The sequence below is a fragment of the Ambystoma mexicanum genome, chromosome 10 (genome assembly GCF_040938575.1).
Source record: "Ambystoma mexicanum isolate Mex_15411 chromosome 10, UKY_AmexF1_1, whole genome shotgun sequence".
NCBI lineage: Eukaryota > Metazoa > Chordata > Amphibia > Caudata > Ambystomatidae > Ambystoma > Ambystoma mexicanum.
In genome coordinates, this window is record NC_090932.1 from 704505040 (window position 1) to 704528125 (window position 23086).

At 41.5% G+C, this 23086-nt stretch overlaps 1 protein-coding gene across 1 annotated transcript in view; it reads right to left on the reverse strand.

Moving 5' to 3' along the window:
* LOC138493215 (phospholipid scramblase family member 5-like) overlaps nucleotides 1–23086 on the reverse strand; it is a 273357-nt gene that overhangs the window by 105793 nt on the left and 144478 nt on the right. Inside the window, exon 5 of the mRNA XM_069620367.1 lies at nucleotides 21807–21968. Within this exon, the coding sequence (XP_069476468.1) occupies nucleotides 21807–21968 (162 nt within the window). The remainder of the gene's footprint in view (nucleotides 1–21806; nucleotides 21969–23086) is intronic.

Below are 23086 nucleotides of genomic sequence, written 5' to 3' on the forward strand. Positions count from 1 at the left end.
TTAATGTTATTATATACCAACACCACGGTAAGCATCCGTCTAGACGGAAAGGGAACACTTTCCACTCCAATCCCTACTTGTCATGGAGTAAAATAGCCCTGCATTGTGGCAGCGACCCTGTTCAATCTTTACTTAGCAGACATGCAATCCCAATTCATGAATTTGGCCACATGTCCAGTTAAGGTAGGGTCTGCCACAGCTAGTTGGCTTGCATATGCGATGACCTGTTGCAGCTGGACCACACCTGTAGAGGCCTACAAAATATGTTGAATGCGCTGTCAGAATACTAAAAAATTAATGAAAAAAGAAAAACCATGGTTTTCTCTGTGGGAAAAGTGGTAAAACAATATGTGTGGACTTTTGAAAATGTTGAACTTGAGCAGGTCAAAGTGTATAATTATTTGTGTATGTTGGTAGATGAAAATTTAAAATTGGATGCTCATTCGTAAGCTACAAAAGACAAATGATTGAAATCAGTGAATGCTATTAGCGTGTTCATAGGGAAACATTTTGAACTTTCAACACATGGAATCCTGCTGCTGTATGTAGCAAAATTCCTACAGATGCTACTGTTCAGGATTGAGATTTGGTGGCTTAATTATTTCTTTGTTCTCAAAAAAGGTTGAACCATTTATCCTTTGAAAACTGCTCAAAAAGACGCAGAATCTTTCGTTTGAACTAATATATTTGGAGTTTGAACTGAAAGTCGTAGTGATCGAGTGCATAGGTAGAATGGATATGTGTTTTGTAAATGTAATGTCGACAGATAACAACACTAACATTGTTCCATACATTTAAGCATATCTGAAGATTGGCCAGTATCATTCTATGGCTATTATAGATAAAACTATTAGCCTATATAATAAATGGTTTGCAGGTTAAGAATGTATGACATCCCATGCCTTCCAACCGCATTTCAAAAATTGGTTGAAAAAGAAAAAGCAAGTCTTCAGCCAAGAGTGTCATCTTGTTGAACTAGCTACTGAGAGTAATAGCGGGCAGTTCTGCCAATATCGGATGGCACGTACATCTTTGCCCAAATATATAATGGCTTATCCGAATCCCTACATCTTCAGAAGCTATCTTAAGATGAAGTTCAATCAATGTGAAACACTTGAGGTACAAGGGGCAAGACTAGGGAGAAGCCGAGTTGAAAGAATGTGATGCCTATGCAGGAGTTTTGAGCTGGAGACTTTAGACCATCTACTTGTATATTGTACAGCCTAACTAAGATCCGTAGTAATGTTTTAAAAATCTTTTAACAACACAATTAATCCGATTGATATTGACAATGTTATGGTGGAAATGTATGCAAAGAGATGATACCAATTTTATGTTTTTTATGGTAAAATTTCATCATAAAATTGTAGAAATGTTTAATTGTTTGATTTAGGTTGTGTCTTTATACTCTGAATTTTATGAGATGTTATTGATGGATATGTGTTTATGTATGTATTGTATGTTGTATATACAAATCTGCTCAGCTATAAGTATATTACTAAATAAATAAATACATTTGTTTATCAACGACATAACTCAGAGCATATTAGAATTGGTGGTGGACGCAACCTGTCTGAATAATCAATCAATGGGTATTCTTTTTATTTGCAGATAATTAAATTTTAATATCTAAAACAAAACAGGGGCTTAACAAACAAACTAAGCTTTTTGCAGAGTTGTGAAATGTCAAAGGCCTTAATATAAAGGACATTGAATCTGTTCTGTTTTGGGGCGAAAAGGAAGGCTAGGGCCCTTGCCTTACGCATTAATGACCATTAAATCAATGAAGTGTGTTTCTTTGATTATTTAGGTTTGAATAGAAAGGGAACAAAGAAGGGGGGTTTTCCAGTCTTGCTGCGCCGACACCAAAAGATACTACAAACTGCTACAATTGCAGGTTTATTGTGGTTTGAAAACAGCCTGACACGTGTTTCTAATATATGCTGGTGTAGTGAGCATGGCAGGCAAGAGACATTCATAGATATATAGTGACATGGGTTCCAGGACACTCCCTCGGCCACTAACAATGGGTCTGCCCTCCGGTATGTTAATGAAGTCCTTATGAATTTTGGGCAGAAAATAGATTGTAACCATTGTTGGGCAATCTACTGTGAGAAATTCTTTTTCCGTGTCTGATAAGACACCTTTTTTGTACCATTCCAGAACCAACTGATTGATTGCACATGTAATTTGAGTTATCGGATTGGACAAAAGTTTCTGATAACATCCTTCTTGCTCAAGGTGTGTTAGTCCCATGTTGATGTAATCCACTTTATTCATAACAACCACATTGCCACCTTCATCTGCTTCCTTAATTATAAGTTGTTGGTTTACTCTTTTATCCCCTTTCTTTTTTGCTCTCCTTCTACCTACTCCTTACTGGGATTCCCCAATGGATGTTCCTTCGTTGAAATTGCGCAGTCTAAACTCTTCACTGAAGAGATTTCCGCAACAGCGAAGCTATAGAATTAATAAGGTATGTTAGAATTGATAGTTAACACTGGGATACTACTTTTACTTTAAGTATAGCAAGCATGTAAACATACCAATCCTCCTTTTTCTCATTGTATTCTAACAGAAATAACAATTGCAAGCCAAGGTTTCGTCTAAACAACCTTAAGGTATGTTTTAGCACTGTCTATCTTAGCCAATTGGTCATTTCAGACCTCAAAAGCCTGTGTTAACAATGCTCTAATAGCTTTGCTCTGTTCCTTTTCCCCTCTCTCTCTCTTTTTTCTTTCTCTATTCTCCGCCTATAAATCTCTCTAATCCCAACCGGGACCCATCAATTATAATCACGTATGTATCAACAACAATTGCAATCAAAATTGACAGGTATGGTACAAATTAATTTTCATTTAATTTTTCCCTCTCCCTCCCAATTTTTACGTGTTTAATTGAACTTTTTTGATTATGGTTGTTACGTGTCTTTTTGTATTATTGTATGGATATTTCCCCCAAAAATTGGTTGTTTTTTGTCGTCCTGCCCTCCATGTGTTTTCGTGTTTAAAATGTCTAAATGTATATATTTGGTACAGGGTTGTGTTGGTATGCCAACCCCTCTTGTTTTCTCCCCCACTTCCATGTATTTTATGTTTCTTTCAATTAATTTCGCAATGATACATAATTGTTTGTACGTTTCAATTTATTTTTGCTTAAATGTATTATGTATAAACCCATCAGCCTCAGATGAAGAGCAAGAATCGCTCGAAACACGTGTCAGGCTGTTTTCAAACCACAATAAACCTGCAATTGTAGCAGTTTGTAGTATCTTTTGGTGTCGGCGCAGCAAGACTGGAAAACCCCCCTTCTTTGTTTCGTATTTCACAGTGGTATACCTGGGCAAGGTATCCTCAACATCCAGTCCACTGCAGCCCCCCGTTTACCTAATTTATGGTGCAAGCGCATCGTTCTACTTTTGGTTTGTTTTGCCCACCCACTTTTCCAGTTGAATAGAAAGGGAACTTGGCTGGATCACTGTGTCAAGTCAAACTTAATTTTAAACAAAAATGCAGGTGCAGTACTGACATTTGCTCATGAAAAGGGGGAATAATAATTAATCCGGCTCTTAATGTTCATAAATGCAAAGCCAGACGAGGGTGTTTCGAATATTAACTCTATGATGGTGAGCAAAAATACATTTTTAAACAATTGATGGACTCCCCCATTCTGCTTCAAACGTTCCAGTCCGTTATGAGCTAGGATGGTGACCAATTGAACCACTTTTTGTACTAAGGCCGGTTTTATATTGGCTTAAATTCATTGCTGAAAGTACACTGCCAATTTATCGAGATGCACTGTTTGACCTTCTTTAACTACCAGGAATTGTATATACCTCCTGGTTCAAACATATGAGATATATTCTATATGAAATTGGAGAAGTTGAAAGAGTGAATAATTCTGCAAGCATTTTTAAGGGTCTAATTCACAGAATCGTTTTAAAATGGCAAATCCCTACTGGAAAACGCTCTGTGAATGAGGCCCTAAATCTTCTAGTACATTGGTTAAAGCAAAATATTTGACTTGGTATAAAGTAAAAGCCCCATCCATCTGTGCAAATAGCAATAAATGTCTACATTATCTGCCTATTAAATTATGTCCTTTCTATGAGCAGTTACTTGACCATACAAACATTTGTTCTATCAGAAGAGTTTTAACACTGGGCATTCTTCCTTTAGCTGCATTAGCAAAGAATGGGAATCCAGATTGCACAGATCTATGTTAAGCGTGTGATCAAAGTACTGAAACTATTTAACACTTTTTATTTCTGTGCTCTGCATATGCCAATATTCGCAATATATATCTCAAACAGTGGCTGAGGATGAGTGGTTGTCGTGCCTTCTCCTCTGCCCTGTTGGTTTGTAAATCGCTGTCCACCAGGGACAGTAAATACGTTGTTCCAAATTATATTACACTTGCTTGGCTAAGGAGGACATGATTATTTGGAGAAGCTCAAGAAATTTGCTTGCTTCCCCACTGCCATGCTGTACTCAGTTTAACAGGTCACCCCCTATCATATACGAAAAATGCTTCTAAATTAGCAGGGCTCTTTTAGATGACATTTGCTGTAATTGTTTTATTATTTAAATTTTGATGATGTATTTGTGTTATGTGAACTGCATTGATAATGAGGGAGCTAAATTAATGAATTATTGATATTGGTGTTATGTTTAACAATGCTTTTATGACAATTTGTCTAAATAAAACTCATATTGATTGACAACATTCTAATTGGTCTATCAGGACTGGCAATGCGCAGGGCTTGGGTTCATGATTCTGCATTTTGGCTCACATATTCCATGAAAGTCAATTTCACATAATGTTTGTCTGTAAAGGTATATTATTCTGAGGTATAATTTACTTTTACTTATCCTCAGGATCAGAAACATACGACTGTGTATACCAGCTTTCAAATATTTACTTTGGGCCACTGATATAGCAGCATCTTTGGCCCTAACATTATTTCATAAAAAACAGTGCAGATAAGGAGAAGATTTCTTTGTAATTGTTTATATTTTTTTAGTGTCACTGAGCACGAGTTTTACATTTTTTTTAAAGTACGTTTGGATGTTTGAATTAACTATAAGGAATAGATATATACATTATGTAAATATTGTATAAGTATTTTAAAATGTGAATTGAGATTGTACATGATTAATGAACTGAGTAATGGATGTACAAGTAATTTAAATGTGATTAATGTTTCTATAAACATAATGCTTTCATGTATTACGCTTTATGGATTAAAAATAAATGTTTTACTTACTTACTATATACATATATATATATAAACACACATAGACCCAAACATTATATGTTTTGTGTTTTAACCTATGTGCCGACATACATTTTTAACTTTTCATTTAGGCAGGCAGGCTAAGCTTCCAACAATGTTTTTTATGTTATTTTAGAGTTAATGTGTGTTTTATGGTATGTCTGTTTATATGTTAAACATTAATTGTGGCATTCCCAAAGTTTATAGACTTTCCTTTGTTACAGTTAGTAACATCAATACTAAAAGAAATGTTTTTCAGTATTGATTTCCTCATTTTGTATAAATTGTGTTTGAATATGGTTGCCAAGTTTGCATTAAGTCGTAGGGTTATAATGACATGTGTAGTATTTACCTCATTGTGTTGTATATTGTTTTGTTTGTATGTGCAGATTATTGTTTGAATGACCCAAGTATAGCCATTTCTTGTATTGTTTTGTTGGTGTACTCATAATATGTTGGATGATGGTGGACCATTGGTGAAATATCAATTCAGTATTGGTTAAGATTGCAACCAAGTAAGATTGTTTATGTTTCCTATTCTGATGATGCAATGGCTGTGATTAGATTAGTGTGTGGATTCTTCTGGAAGTATCAGTATTGATAGTGAAAGTTATATTATGGGACCAATCAGGGTTTGCACCAATGATTGATAGTAGCAAGGTTATTCATTTAAATACATTTATGAAGGCACAAGTGCTCTTTTGGTGTGTGGACTTTAGAGGAGATGGTTGAGGTGTTCCACCTATTGATTGTAAAATTACATGCTTATTTATTTTAATTCCTTTGTAACTTGTGGTTGTGAAAGTGCTAATGTGTTGACATTTGTAATATGTTAATATCATTTTTCAGGTTGTGACAAAGTATTGTAAGCAGGCTTTGAATCGGATTTCTAAATGTAGTATAATGATACATGGATGTTTGGCAAGTGAGTAGGGTTGTAAGGTAGAATATTATTTTAGAACAGCAAAATTTGCATTGATCATGTGGTTTTAATTGCAAGAGTAAAGGTTAGATATATTAATTCATGGTTGTAGTATGTGTCTATTGAATCTGTGAATTTGTTTGGCGTAGCTGGATAAGGTAGGAAAATGCTTTGTATCATTTTTTCAACAGAGAATGTATTTTGCACACTTGGTATAAAAGAATGCTTGTTTGCATACGATTATTGTTATTATGCAATGTCCAGCATCACTACAGTATTTGGTTTTGTGTGTAGGACTGGTCTTAACACGTCCAAACTTTTACCAGGTACGTGTTGTATTGTGATATTTAGTATGTTTTTCAGTTTTGGAGGTGTGTTTAAGGGAATGATTTATGAACAGATGACACCATCTACATTGGAGATGTGAAAGATCATTTTGGATCAGTACAATGTGATGTATATCACTTGACTGTACCTGTTGCAACGTTATGATCGGGATCACTGTTGCATTGTTGCTGTGTGGGGACTGAATAGCCAGCAGAGCAGTAGTCATTGCGCCACACTGTTGGGTAGCAGTAGGGATTTGATTCAAGCTATGCCTACGGCTTAGTCTTCCAAAATAAAATAAAAAGTGTGCAGTTAATGTTGGAAACATTGACATGGTTTTTTAATTGCTACAACAATGGAGCATGGCATGAACTCTGTCCAGAGATTGAAAATGAGTATCCCTTGTGAGCTATGTTAAGAAATGTGACTCTGCTGCAGCAGTAAGGTTAGGAAGTCTGAACAGCTTAAGATCCTGAGAGGTTTCAAGGAAGATAGCGGGATGGGACAAACCCAAATGTAATTTGTGATCTGGAGCCACATGCTCATACACCCATTCTGCTGAGGGAATAGAGATAATGGAGACAGCAATAATGATGTCAAATTGCACCATTCTCCCCAGAGGGCAGGTAGTGTGGTTTCCCAGAGGTCCCAAGTATCCCAACAGTCTCAGCCATCTTTAAGGTCCAAAGCTTCCATCAGATCCTGAGAGACTCGTGGTAGGGGGGGGGCTATTTGAAGGGAAGTACCTTCTAGAGGAGCGAAGGATGGCCTTAGAGGAACAGAAGCAGATGGACAAGAGGCAGAAACAGAGGGAAGCTGCAGCTTTAGCAGAACAGCAAGAAAGATAATTGGTAATGCTAGAGGAGTGCAAAATTGAACTTGACAATCAGAGGAGACCCACAGGACATCAAGTGGGAAGTGCAGTATCTCAAGTAGTGGTTCCCAAGGAAAGTCTTGGCACCAAATTACCAAGGACTTAGTCCAGCTATTTGAGGAGGTATGGAGAGACATCTTCGATTGATTCGAAGCACTATAGTTTTCTTTCTTCCTCCAGGAGGCGGAAGAGGAGTCATGTGGAGCAGTCCTGCTGAGCAATCGACCGGCGGATGGATATAGTATTTTCATTCATTTAGCTCCTAAGGAGAGGCCCATTTAAGAAGAAATTAACCCGCCATCCTCAGGAAGTTCTGAAAAACCATAGAACCATAGAACAGTAAGCAAATTGGGAGCTTTAGAGAGCTCACTAAATAGAGGACTCAAACTTTTGATAAATGTGCACATAGGTCCTTCAAATATAAGAGTAGATAAGTCGAGGTAACAAAGTTGATAGATTAAAAGACATGTAGAATTTGGTTGCATGAGAGAATATCCTTAACAATTATGAGAATGAGTTACAACAGCATTTAGTAGACATGAGTATCACAGACCCTAGGGAACATCCAAAGGCTGCAGATGGGTATGTGAGCACTCAAGTCCACAAAAATGCTAAGGCAGCCTCAACTAAAGCAGATGATAAGGCATCTGAATTTAAGGACATTGGTAAGGGGGGTAAGGACATTGGTTATAACACTTCTTCCTAGAAAGGTACCCATAAACATGAAGGGAGAACCCAGACACATGGTTGGTCAACTTCCAATTCCCACAGAACAGAAGAGTGAAGTCACCTCCAGCACTGATGTAACAAAACTCTCAGTACTCAGAGGTTATTTTCTGTGTGGGGCTCTAACATGTATAAAAGGGCGATCCAGACTGTACTGGGAATACCAAACAGGCCGTTGTGTCCTTGTCACACAGAGGAGGCCATGGTCACTGTGGGCATTTTAGCAGATAAAGTCCCACTAGTCCAGGGAGTGGCTGAAACGTATCTACGTCTGAATGGGAATGGTTCCTGGTCCCAGAGGGGGCCCAGTTCCTAATCATATGTTTTTGGAGGATGGTCTTCTGCTCTGCCTGACACTATTGCTAGTATCACAACTGTCAAGCGACAATGGGTAAAGGAAGGGTAATACAACCCAGGACTAATTCATCCAGTAAGAGGGTTTGATGTTCTCACATACTGTTCATTGGCAATGGTAGAGATTAGATGGAGGCATGAAACCAACATCCTAGCACTATGGTGCAGTACAAAAATTCCAGAAAGAAGTATATTGGCCAATGACATCCCTGACCCAGACATAGTTGAAGCCGTGACTGGAAGTAGAGCTGTGTGAACAGCAAAGGACTAAGCACTTGAGGGCTTTGGCACGGAGGCTTTCACAGCCAGAGAGAGCAAGGGAACAGTCTGGTACCTACTCCTGAGGGAGAGGGCTCAGTGGCCACTGAGTCATCTATGGATGTAGCACATGATTAATTGATCTCAGGAGTGCCTACTGGCATAGAAAGGAAAGTTGAGATGGTGGACTGGGTAGTTTCAGATCTGAAGGGCCTGCCAGAGTGGAGGGAGTTGTCCTCAGCTGGAGTCCTAGGTCATGTTGATTTTTTCCAGGTAAAGAGGGACTGTCCCACTCTGGCAGGTCTGCGGATGCAGACAGGGAAGCAGGTGCAGGGTGGTTGAACTGATCCACTCCATCAAAGGGAAAAGGTGTAGAGGGAGAGCCCTGACCTACTCCATAACAGGAAGCATGTGCAAGGTGAAAGCCCTGACCTGGTCATAGACAGTGAACCTAAGAATTCTGAGGATTTATCATCTGGACTTGTCTCCAGACACACTTGCCAGTGACTTAAATGTAACTGTGACATCTGGCAGCTTGTCAGATCACTTCGACTCTGGATGGATGTAAAAGTGGAAGAAACAGTTTCCTTGTCCACTCTTGCCAAGGTAATAATAAGAAAGAAGAGGCAACCAAGACCCCCTTCTTTCCACTACCTGTGTTTGAGTTGTTACTGAAGAGGAAAGGTAATGCCTCTCAGGTAGGAGCCACCCAAGAAGTCATATGTGACAGGGGCCCCATGTTATTTGTGTGACTATGCTGAGAGCAGAGAAAGGTCAACAGGCACCTGTAAATCTTGAGTTGGAGCATACTCGGCACAGCAAAGCTCAGATGAGGTTGATAAGTCCATTGCCTACATGACAGGCAGCTGATGGGGAAACAGAAAGATTGGACCACACTTGGGAAGAATAAAGTGCTTGGACATTGGGCCATATCTCTACAGAGATTCCAATTGGACATAGCACCTGGATCTCAGCATTGTAGTGCAGATGGCATCAATATATTTTCATGCCTTAAGGACAAGCCTGATACTTAGAATGGTGGTTCTTAACCTTTTCGGCTGGGGTGTGTATGAAAGATTGGCTGCAGGAAATCTGTTTTTTTTATTTTAGTTAAATCCATCTCAGAGAGTGTGATTTGCTAAACAGACCCTCCTTTCAGAAAGCTATATGCCAAAAGCATAGGGTACACCTGTGCCCTGCTGCATCAGTGTACTGATCTGCAGCTCCAGCTCTTCAGTAGCACCGAAGAAGATTAAAGGTTGCAGGTGCCTTGTTTGACAGCTGCTGAGACAGAAAATCCATTGCAGATAAAGGTCCCATTTAAATCTGCACCTCTCACATAAAACCATAGTAATTATGAAGAATGATTACTCTGCTGGCAGGGTAATCTCTAATAAAAGGCCATACGTGAGGTTTTGTAAGGTGATTGATAGTTCACACAATTAATAAAGCCACATCATATTTGTATCATGCTCATGTCAACCCCATGAGTTTAGGCAAGCTATGGAAAGACTGTGGATTCCAGCCAGACTACCTGTCTCTCTCTACTCAGCCAGCAGGACAATAGGCAGGTAGGCATGGTCTCTCTTTGATCCGTTGGGAGGTTGGGCAGAGCATCTCCAGCCAGGATACTGTCAGTGGGGTAACTCCTGTGAACACTGCTTCAAAGAGGCACAGCCACAATAAAAGGGCCAGCCGCACACCACAGTGTTGTATACCAAATGGCCTATGAAGCTGCAGGCTTGGGAAGAGGGCGGGATTAGAACAGTCATAAGGAGCAGAAGGGGTTGCAGGAAGGGGTCCCCATCTTGATTTTCTATGGGCTTCTCTTTCCTTCCTGTCTCTTTCACCTCCTCCAGAGCAGAACTGGGGCATGGTGCAAAAAGGCGAATGTCATTTGTCATTTTGACATAGATTGGATCCCTTGAAGCAGGCTTGCTTTTTAGCCACTCCCCTGTTGCCTTTTGCCATTACAAGGATGGGTCTTCCACTCCTCCTTTGATTACTTTTGTACCTAAATGACAAGAATAATTTGTTTGGACTTTGTGAGGAGAGAAGGCCTTTCCGAAAGTCCTGCATTTGTGAGGTAAAAGCAGGTATTCCGATGCAAAGGCACACTCTGTCCTCTAACCATTACCTGGGAACATTGATGTTGACTGCTATTGAACCAAGACCGGCACTCTCTGCCAGCAGCAGCAGTACCCAGGCACCTCACTGGAGGATGAAGGACTCTTGCAGGTGCCATCTAGCCACCCAGATTGGGAGTGAAAAGGAAAAGAACTAATCTTTTCCCTGAGCCCCTGGATTGCGACTCACGGCAGCAGAGAAGCCAAAGCAGCTGGATTCCTGTCTTCCTCCACTTTGAACCATCTTTGAACGAGAAGTTGACTGTGTTCGAATACCTTCAAACCAACACAACCTGTGGTGTTGCCTTTGGCACTCACTCTGAATCTCAAACCGCTGTATTTCTGCATTGAACCAGTTTGCCGACACATTGCAGTAGCCGAACACGTCACCTCAGCTAGCTTTAACAAGACGCTCACTGCTGCAGAGACTTCTAACTGCCACCTCTTGTGAAGTGTATCAAACCACCAGCATCTTCTCCATCAACACAAGATTGACCCCTGAACCAACACTGGTGGTCTCTTCAACTGCACCGCTTGAACACTGCATTGAACTGCACAGAGCTTCAGCTGTAACTCCACCCAACGCTGACATGCTGCCTGCATCATCATGACTCGCCACATCCAACCCCAGTTCAACCTTCATGCACAGTGATCTGTCACAACCTACAGCATCTCTGCATTCACCATTGCCCTTTCATACCAGAATATAAAGAGCAATGGTCCCCAACTTGGGGAGACTTTCCTCCTGAGAACACTGTCTGCAAAAGTATTATAGAAATGCAAGGCCGTGGCCTCAGGTGAAAAGGCAGGAATAGATCAGCAACCAGCAGTCGCTACAAAGAAAAACAAAATACAAAATTGGTTATAATACCTTCCTAAATGCAATCTCTAAGATTAGTTGCCTTCTTCCATCCCCCCTTTTATATCACCCCTACCTGGTTCTAGGTGTCAACGAGTGGGTACACCTATGAAGAATTCCAGCCAGTTGCAAAGTCCATAGATCAGAGATGCCTGCCTGACGTGAATGCCAAAGGGCGCACAAAGTCCACAGTTGTAAGCGCATGGACCTGACCCTAAAAGAGCGAGGATGGCAGCTAAGAAACGTACTGAAGAAATAAACTCCAGACATCCCAAGGGTTAAAGTAATTCAGCTACAAAAAGAAGCATAGTTCCAAAATGCATACGCAATCCAAAAGGAAAAACATTTTTTAAAAAATCCTGATGAAAGATAAATTCTGAGGCATCACAGCAGGCAGGGAAATCCACAAAGTAATCCAGTAAAGAGTACTGATGTCCAGGGAATCAAAAGAATGGCAAAAAAACACCAAGTTAAAAAACGAAGAGTGAAGCCAATCCAAAATAGAGATCTTCAGAACAGGAGACTCAAAACAGGAATCAGAATGCTACTCATTTGCAGGAAGAAAACACAGTTGAGGAGCACCGTCCTGGAGATGCTGAGAGTTCAAATAGGAGAGAAATCCTCATGACGTAGCACATCATAGTAACGTCCCTATCACGTGACGAGCAACATGGCCTGTCCTGTGATGTAGTTTGTTTCAATAGGGCAAAGGGAGAATGAAACGACAATGGCACGCCAGCAAGCGTGACACGGTCAAAAAAGGGACCCCGTGTGGATAGCAGGACCGGGCTGTCCTCTGCATCAGGTGCCATGGCAGACACCAACTCCCATCCAAAATGGGAGCGCATTGCCGATGGTGAGTCCTGATAGATGGTTTGATACCATTGAACCTCCCGAAAACAGTACTTTTGTGAGATCCAGCATCCATGAATGACTTTTTGAACCTTAATAAAACTGACAAGCCACCCATTTGAACTTTTTACTACAAAGACATGTCCTTTTCGGTAACATTGTTGCAATTCCTTGCCTATCGCCCCTGCTACATTATCCAGAGAGCTTGCTACATCTACATTATGCATTTTCTGTGTTCTTTCCACTGTGGTGGGTTTTTCCCATTGTTTTGATAGTGAGTTATTATTGCATATTGTTGTGTTAAATTAAAGTGTGTGTGTGTATATATATATATACATATATATATATATATGCCAAAGTTCCGCTGCGGTGTGCAACAAAAGATAGAGGAGCACTCTTCAAAGTCTGCAAACTGTGTAAACACCAGGAAACCGAATCCACCAAAGTGAAAAAATACCAAGTTAGTTTATTAGTGCATCGTGCACATTAAAAACCACAAACATGTAAAGTTCCCAAAGTACAAAATGACAAAAATTCGGCGTTACGTTTCGCGACTGACATGTCGCTTGATCACAATATATGTGTAGGACCGTGATTGGACATTCCTTTATTTTGGTCTGTTGTAGTATTGCTGTTTGGGTTCCTACTGTTATCACAATCACACCCCTCTAAAGAGTGAACTATGCCACCCACCTTACCTCAAATTGTGAAAGAGGTATATCTCTTAACTGTGCCTGTTTCACCTTTATGATTAGGATCACTGTTGGTTTGTAGTAGTGTGAGGACTAAGTAGGCACTTTAGCCGCTACGTATCCTTGTACTCTTGTAGAGCAATAATAATGATGTCACATACACTGCATTCAAAACCACATGATTCACCCCTGCCCACTAGCACTAGCTACCTCAATAAGCATCCGCTTTCTGCTTTTTTGCATAGACACATTCCACAATATCACCACACCATGGCAGAAGTGCTCTGTTCTTGATCACTTTACATTACAGCCATCCATAACTTTCACTTTTTTTATTCACTTTAATTTTGCATGAATTCCAGTGCCCTTAGCAATGGTTATTCAATGTTATCACCATAATGGCCTTGTGTATGTGGGGCTGTTGAATGCTGAAAAGAGCTTAAGTACAGGTATGGCTAACCCTCTGTAATAAAAACAAGATAAACTTATTGAAAAAAGAATTCAATTGAACAGGTTTTATGTTTGCAGTGCAAAGCATAACTGATATTGAAATTCACCAGCTCTGATTACTAAAGCAACAATACCATGGCCACCTTCATTCACTGATCCTAACATCACATAGTACTAATTGACATTGAAATAAGCCTCTTGAAATTAACCCTTAAAACCTGTTTGGTTTTTATTTTATGTCGGGCCTCAAATCAAAAGCAAAACACTAAGGCTTTGTTAGAAGTTGGGCAATATTCTGATGGTAAATCTGCCGTAATACTGCCCAATGGAATTACCGTTATGGCCACTTGGCCGGGCGGAAATTAACGCTGGATTGCAAGTGGCGGTGGCAGAGTTAAACCCCATTTTCTGAGAGTCCATTGGACTATATGGGCAATTTTTGGAATTACTGCCAGCAGAATTAGCACTGCAGTAATTCTGTTGATTTTGCTGATTTTGGTGGAAAGTGGGATTATTTACCTCCAGCATGATGCTGGAATTAAATCCCCCACTGTAGGGCCATACTTGTAGTATGGCGGTGTGGGAAAAGTGGTGGTAATTCCGTTGCTGCCAACTTTTTCCTGCACCGTCATATTTGTAATGAGCCCCTCAGGTGCCTGGAAACTGTTTTTCTTTCTCTGCTTTTGCAAATCGTGACATGGCAGAACTGTGGGTATGTGCATATTGCCTGAGTTGGCATGTGTGGCATCATGAGTCATACATAGTGGTGACAGAAAGCCATGTCCTTGGGAACCTCCTCCCTCTGCATTGCCATAGACCATACACATTGATCTAAATGGGTGATGGGTGCTTGGAAGTACTACTTGGTAAATGTCCACTGAGCCCCATTGTGCTTCCTAGGCATGCCCAGTATCCTCCTTGACCGATCATGGCCTTTGATCATTCCATGTGCACCCCTAAAACACTAATTTTGCCCATTGGTCATGGCCTGTGCTAATTTCCAGTGAACCCTTCACCTGGGCAGTGCCTTTGGCCATTTCCTGGCCACTTCAAAGACACCCAATGTGAACACTATATGTTGTCTGCTGCCTTGGCCAGTCTGCATTGTGCAAGGCCATGGCCTTTGAACATGCAATGAGCAAAACAATCACACCATATGCGGTCATTGTTTCTAAAATCCCATCAAAGACCGGGCTTCAGGTCTGCAGACCAAGCTTAGACCTGGTTTAGGGGTAAACAGACCTGGCGCTGTGCCCCCAAACACAGCCCAGCCTTGCTTTAGCTCTGCAGTCCGGCTCAGATTCCACATACTTGGATAAGACCCAGCTGAGGCCGAGCTCTGAGTCTGCAGACATGACTCTGGGTCCTCAGACATGACTCAGATCCAGCACTTGGTCTACAAAGCTGCCTTGCAGCCTGATGACCAGGTTCTGGCTTGTGGTATGCAGAGCCAGCTGTGGGTCTGCAGGCTGGCATTGATGTGGCACACATATATTATGCAGATTTTCTGGCCAAAATAGTTTTTTGATTTAGCTATTTGTAAAAGGCATGCCATACCTTTCACCTCGCCTAAGCATGAAAACGATTGGAGTGTGCTCAGCAGGATGCAATCTATAAGACACAACTATTGCATTAGAGTACAATGAGGGAGACATGGCATATGATGAAGGACACACAGCTTGTAGACGTTGTTTGGTTACTTGCCCATCCATTGTCTGTCCATGGCTATGCTGAACCATATGGCCTTTCCCATCCAGTTCCTATCCCTTCCCGCCCAAAACGCCTTCTCGTGGGACTCTTTGAGTACAAAGGTTGATGGTAAGGCTTGATTAAAGCAAGCTCAAAGTGCCAACCAGACTTTTCTTAGAGCATTCTTTTGAGAGTTAATGACTTAATTGGAGATGTAAACCTGTTACTGCTTCAATACACATTTCGTAACCAGGTCTGCTTTCAGCCCCTAGATTTATAATCAGTATGCATGTACTTCACTTAAGTCCTATTAAAAACAAGCATTGGCAAAACCTATATCTTTGGTTTGTGTACAGGTATCAGGCATGTTCCTGGAACTGCTATTAGATGCCCAGGTACTCACACCATTTTGCACCTGCTACCATCTATGGCCAGTTAATACCACTACGGCAGTGCCTGGTAAGTGCCTGTCCCATTCATACACAAAAGACCAAACATGTTGGCATTGCCAATACTTGTTTTTATTGCACTGCAGAATACATTGACCCACTGCAAAATAAGTGGCCGACAGTGACAACTGCATTAGAAATGCTCAGCCCAGACAAAACCAAACTGAATATCTTTCTTTAAAGTAGGCATTCACAGTGAGTTTAGGTGGTCTGTGGACCCCAATGGGTCAATGAGGGTGGTCTGCAATTATGGTACACAGGTCAGTGAAGAGGTGAGGAAGTTTGATAAATCACTAACTCTATTTGCAAAATGTTATCCACTTTGTCCATATTTTTAAAAACCAGTACAGTGGGCAGTATTGGCCCGCCGTCGAGGGGCTTATTGCCATTAGTATTCTGGTGTCTGCAGGCTCTGGAAACTAGTTTTCCCAAGTTTGCTGCTCCGGAACACTAATGGCTGATGAAATCTTTTCAAGCGGCATTTCTTTTGCTGTTTGAAAAGGTTTTGTCACAGTACGCGTTAGTTCTAGGAACACTAGAACGCGCATACTGCTTCATTAGTATGGAGCAACATGGCGCCATTTTTTTGCTCTGTACTAATGAATGGGATAAAAATAAAAATAAAAAAAGGCCACCTTGGAAAAGGGAGAAGGGGCTAGGTGTGATCCCTTCTCCATTTCCAAGGTCGCCTTGAAAAAAAAAAAAGAGTGTACATGTGCCGAATGCACATAAGTGCGTCCATGGGATTACACTGTGGTAAGGCTCAGAAACGAGCCAATCCACATGCAGTGTATCCCGTTGATTGCCACGCCGGGCACTAATGTATATAGTTGAACACAGAATCATGAGTTGGCCAAGTGTGATTTTCTTCACCCACGAGTGATAGCCAGGAGCCACACTCAGGTGGGGTAAGGATTGGTATAGAGAAGATGTTTACACATTCAGTGTACAGGTTTTGACTTGGCTAACATAATATCCACAAAAAAGACCACACAGGAAGAACATCAAATCAGTTCAATCATATGTGGGTTTAGAATAGTTAATGGGATTGTGCGTAAGAAAAAGAACCTCCTTAATCAGAAATACTTCCTTGGGTTTGATGTCTGGCCCATCAATTATGTAAGGTGTACTTTTAATTTTCCTATAGATGATGCATTCTTGATGCACTATCTGTCCTCACCATATTTGCTTTTTCTCGCCCTCCCCTTTTAGATGCCCTCCTGACACAATATGCACTAGTGGCAGAAGAATAGTAGTGACAAATATTTGTTTCAAGCCAATATTATAATTGCTTGGCTCATAACCATGTTCTATCCCTTTCTTATTTGATTCTGTATTCAAAAGCAATAGCTTTGCATCGTATTTTTATTTTTTTGTTTAAACTGGTTTCATACGACAGGCTTGAAATTGTGATCTAATGGTTCCCCCAACACAAATCGAGTGACAAGGGAGCAACAAGGGACAAAATCTGCAACAACACCTATTGGCCACTATGACAATAAGCCCAGAGACGGCGGGCCAATACCATCCAAGGTAATGCCCCCGGGGCTCAGTTGGCCCGTCATTGAGGGGCTTATTACCATTAGTATTCGGGGTCTGCAGGCTTGGGAAACTAGTTTTCCCGAGTTTGCAGCTCCAGAACACTAATGGCTGACGAAATCTTGTCAAGCGACATTTCTTTTGCCATTTGAAAAGGTTTCCTCGCAGTAAGCGTTAGTTCTAGGAACACTAGAACGCCCATACTGCTAGTACTGAGCAACAGGGTGCCATTTTGTTCCAACTTGCTCCGTATTAATGAATGGGAATAAAATTAAAAAAAAGGCCACCTTGGAAAAGGGAGAAGGGGCTAGGCATCGTCCCTTCTCCCTTTCCAAGATCACCTTGAAAAAAAGAAAAAAAAAGTGTGTACCCAGCGCGGAATGCACGTAAGTGCGTCCACAGGATCACACCGTGGTAAGGCTCGGAAATGAGCCAATCCACGTGCAGTTTATCCCGTTGATTCGCCACGTCGGGCAATAATGTATATAATGGAACACAGAATCGTGAGTTGGCCAGGTGTGGGAGCAAATGAGCCTGTTGGCAGCATAATTGTCAAAAAAGTCATGGCAGGAGGGGAGGTTACTCCCAACAGAGCAGTGATTTTCTTCACCCAAGAGTGACAGCTAGGAGCCACACTCAGGTGGGGTAAGGATTGGTATAGAGAAGATGTTTACCTATTCAGTGTCCAGGTTTTGACCTGGATAACATAATAGCCAGAAAAAGGACCACACAGGAAGAACATCAAATCAATTCAGTCATATGTGGCTTTAGCATGGTTAATGGGATTGTGCGGAAGAAAAAGAACCTCATTTATCTCAGAAATACTTCTTTGGATTTGATGTCTGGCCCATCAATTATGTAAGGTATGCTTTTATTTTTCCTATAGATGATGCATTCTTTTTTTTTGATAACACATTTTATTGTATTTTCCGATTTAACATCATAAAACATACATTCTTCTTGTAAACATACAACCTGAATAACCAGTGGAACAGTCCCTGGTCAGGTGAAAAGAAAACGAGAAAGAAAATAAGAGAGAGAAGAAAAGGAAGAAAAAGAAAAAGGGTCTTGCAGTGTCCGTTGTTTCTCACACTACATGCCAGATTAGAGTACTTTTGCACATTGCACATTGTCCCCCACCATCCATTGTTCAGGTTGGTGCAGTCATTGGGCTTCCTCCCATTTGTTCCATATCTTATCTGCTTTCCTCGGGCATCCCCTGGCTGCATATACTCTCCTTTCCATCGCAATGCATATGTTGCGTCCGTCACCCATTGTTCGTACTGTGGCGTAGTTTCCGAACCCCATAGTTGTGCAATGTTCCTTTTAATTATTGCCGAGGCCGTCGATAAAAGCAACTTCTCGTATTTAGATGCCTCTCCCTCATCCTCTATCCCGAGCAGGAGTAGCTTTGGGTCTCTGTGTATCGTTCTCCCCAGTACCCGTGAGAGTTCATCGCAACATTTTTGCCAGTATTGTCGTATATGGTTGCAGTCCCATAGTATGTGAAAGAAGGTTCCCTCCTCCCTCTTGCATCGGAGACAGTGTGGGTCGGATATTTTCCCCCAGCGATATAATGCCACCCTGGGGTAGTAAATCCTATACAGAATTTTCAGTTGGACAAGTCTAAGTCTGGCCGAAATGGCCACCTCCCGAGGGTACATGAGGGCCCCAACCCAGTCCTCTGGTTGTATGAGTCCTAAGTCTCTTTCTCATTTGCCCTTTAGGCTGGTTAGTTCAGTGGTGGCAAAGGAAGTGATTACATTATACATGGTGGACGTTACTTTGGCCTCTATGCTTGCCTCAACTATGTTTCTTTCGAGGGGAGTGCTTTCGGCCATGTCTTCAAGTGCCGGGAGGTGGGCTTGTAGGGCATGTTGAATCTGCGCATATTGGAACCGTTCAGTGCCTGGGAGGTGAAATCTGGACTCTAGGGTTTCAAAGGACACCAATTTGCCCCCTTCTACAATGTCGCCCACCGTACTGATATCACGTTGTGACCATGTACGCCATCTCGGCAGCTTGTTTACCTCGGGTAGATTCCTGTTGTTCCACAGAGGCTGTAGTGGAGTGATCTTCCCTTCCCATCCCAGGAACTTGTGCGCGTCTGTCCATACTCGGGCAATGTGTGATAGCATAGATTGTGGGGCTGAGTTACGAATCGCTTTGTAAAGGAGTTCAGTTTGAGGTCTAGCGCGTTCTCTGGCACTCCCCAGTCTATTGTGTGGCAGGGTGGTGTCCCCATGCAGCAAGTCGTTGACCACTGCCATTTGACTAGCCCAGTAGTAGGACTGTAGGCGGGGGAGCCCTATCCCTCCTTCCCAAATGGAGCGTTGCAGAGTGATGATGCATTCTTGATGCACTATCGGTCCTCACCATATTTGCTTTTTCTCACCCTCCCTTTTTAGATGCCCTTCTCCTAACACAATATGGACTAGTGGCAGAACAATAATAGTGACAAATATTTGTTTCAAGCCAATATTATAATTGCTTTGTTCATAAACATGCTCTGTCCCTTTCTTATTTGATTCTGTATTCAAAAGCAATAGCTTTGCATCATATTTTTATTTTTTTGTTGAAATTGGTTTCACACGACAGGGTTGAAATGGTGATCTAATGGTTCCCCAAACCCACATTGAGTGACAAGGGAGCAACAAGGGACAAACTATGCAACAACACCTATTGGCCACAGTGGCAATAAGCGGCGAGACGGCGGGCCAATACCACCCAAGGTAATGCCCCCGGGGCCCATAGTTACAGGCCCGAGAAGAGCGAGGGCCCTAATGAAGACTCCAGGGGCATTATCGCTGACTGTACTGGCCCACCATTGAGGGGTTTATTGCCATTAGTATTTGGGGTCTGCAGGCTTAGGAATGTAGTTTTCCCGAGTTTGCCGCTCCGGAACACTAATGACTGCCGAAATTTTTTTAATCGGCATTTCTTTTGCCATTTGAAAAGGTTTCCTCGCAGTAAGCATTAGTTCTATGAACACTAGAACGCACGTACTGCTTCATTAGTACAGAGCAACAGGGTGCTATTTTGGGCCAACTTGCTCCGTACTAATCAATGGGAGAAAAGTAAAAATAGAAAAGGCCACCTTGGAAAAAGGAGAAGGGGCTACACGTGGTCCCTTCTCCCTTTCCAAGGTTGCCTTGAAAAAAGAAAAAAGAAAGAGTGTACCCGGTGCGGAATGCACGTAAGTGCCTCCATGGGATTACACTGTGGTAAGGCTTGGAAATGAGCCAATCCACATGCAGTGTATCCCGTGGATTCGCCGCGCTGGGTACTAATGAGCGATAGATCCTCTGGGTTGCCAATAGAACTAGGATTTCTGCTTCACTGCTGCAATAGCTTCTGTAAAGAGATGAGCAGAATATAAGACACATTAGCACACTGGAAGGGGGCACTGGCAAATCAGGAATCTTGGAATGTGGGCTGTATTATCTGGTACAAGCCTGCGTTACAAGCAGCCTGAGTGCTACTAGCCAGTGCCCCATTCACTTCCCCACTCATCTGTTCATCCCAGGCTCCCTTCACCTCTTAGCACCAGTGTAGTTTCCTATGCTGGTGCTAGGGGTGTTCAATGAAAAAAGAAATGTCACTTGTGCCGCAGTGCCACACAATAGTTTCCGAAAACCATTTAATTGTTGATGATGTCAATGTGATCAACATAGAAAATAGACTTTAGAAACTACCGTGCGGTACCGGGCCACGCTGCAAGGTAAATTTCTTAAGAAAAATAAAAAAAATTAACACCCTTAGCACATGCCCAGGAAGCTACATGGGTGCTAATGGTGATATAACCCACAGCGATGGGCTGACCCTGCCGGTAATGGCACAGCCACGCACTATAAGGGACCCTTGCTTTGCCCAAGCCCTAACTTTGGCAGCAAGCCTACCAGCAAGGTTTAGCCTGCCAGCATGGGTTGTATCTCCTCAATAAAAGTCAACTTTGCCACAATGTAATATAGATGTTGTTTATTCCTGTGTTCCCAGTGGTAATAGGATTTCTGCCTTTTCTCTGCAATAGGTACTGTGAAGAGGTAAGCATAACATAAGAAACAATCAAACACCTACATGCATATGCCAAATTTGTCATAGTATAACATACATGTAGTTTTTTAGACGTGTTACTTCTAGTGACTGAGATCTATCTTCTCCCATTGGGACTTAGAAACATTTTGTGAATATTTGCATTAAAATCTATTATCTCATTTCTTGCAATGGTCATTGCTGAAGAAAACACATGCAACTATTATATATTACAACAATATTTACATAAATCTTTTGTTTTCATGATATTTGGTATTACTTGAAAGTCTAATGAAATAAAGATTAGCTATTTGAAGGTTTCAAAACAATTAGCCTTTTTTGAGTTGGGTGGCTGCATGCATAATTTTCTGCGTGAACCTACCTCAAAGTCAACATCTCCCAGACATCCACATGTTGCATATGGACCAATGATTTTTAAGACATCTTCTTTCCTTTCATTTTGAATAGTGAACTTTGGCTGCAATGGGTGCCAGTTCTGGATGATGAAGCCAACTGTTGACCCGGGAGGGGCCTGCACTTCTAACTGTTATAAAAAAGAAAATTCCATTGGGTCAGCATAACATAAATAATCTAATTGTCAAACAATTTTAATTGTAGTACAGGAATCAAAATGCAGCGTGGCACGAGAGAAAGTACTGCATGATGTAAATATCGACTTTTTACCCCATGCAGTACTTTCAAAGCACTCTCTGAATAGATATCTCATGCAATACCAACTTATAATTAGGTAATATTGAAAAAACAAGTGATATTTTAAATAATGCAGGCTTTTTAACATTATCACCATATTCATAATGAGGCCCCACACATTTTTACTTTACTCTCAACCTCATAATTGGGCTTTAAGTACTTAATTAGCTGACACCATGGTTATTTTCTAACTCAAGGTGGTCCCTGGAATGGCCCTCATGTCCCCTATGTGGATGTCAACCCGCAGAATGAGGCACGCACAGTGTAACTCGATCTTCGGTCAGCTGCCAGGTGTGCCGGTATATCAGAGATATGACGAGAGATATTCTCTTAGACAGCCCTTCAAACCATATCCAATTGACGGCTTCGAGGAGAAAGGTATCTCATCGATGGATCAAGTTGACTGATGACAAAGACTAGCCGTGATGATGTCACTAATGACAACATGACATAGTCGCGTTAGTCATGAAGCAAATGTTTACTCCTGCATGAAGATATGCAGACGAACACACACGCATACATGGTGAACATGCTTACACTTTCTGTAGATAGAGGACAGATACCTTTCCATACTGTCAAAAGCTTTTCTTTAGCCAAATGCAGAAATGCAAGAAAGTCAAACACATGCGGACCAGGCTTGCAACCGCTTTATTGCAACTTATCATAAGGAGCTATGGGATTATGTAAGGAATTTATAGGGCTCTATCGCAACTAACCTCTAAGAAATTATAACACAAAGGGAAACCATAGAATGACTGTAATACGTGGAGGGAGAGATGCAGACTCGGCAGCACACAGCACAGAGACAGTGCTTGCAGCCAAGGACAAGGGCGGGTGGAAAATTCCTGATTCCGGAGGCAGTGAGCCACCTGCGAAAATTCAGAATAAAATCCTCATAATTGCAGACAGGAAGGCTTCATTTTGCAGTCTTCATACACGTGACCCAGCAGA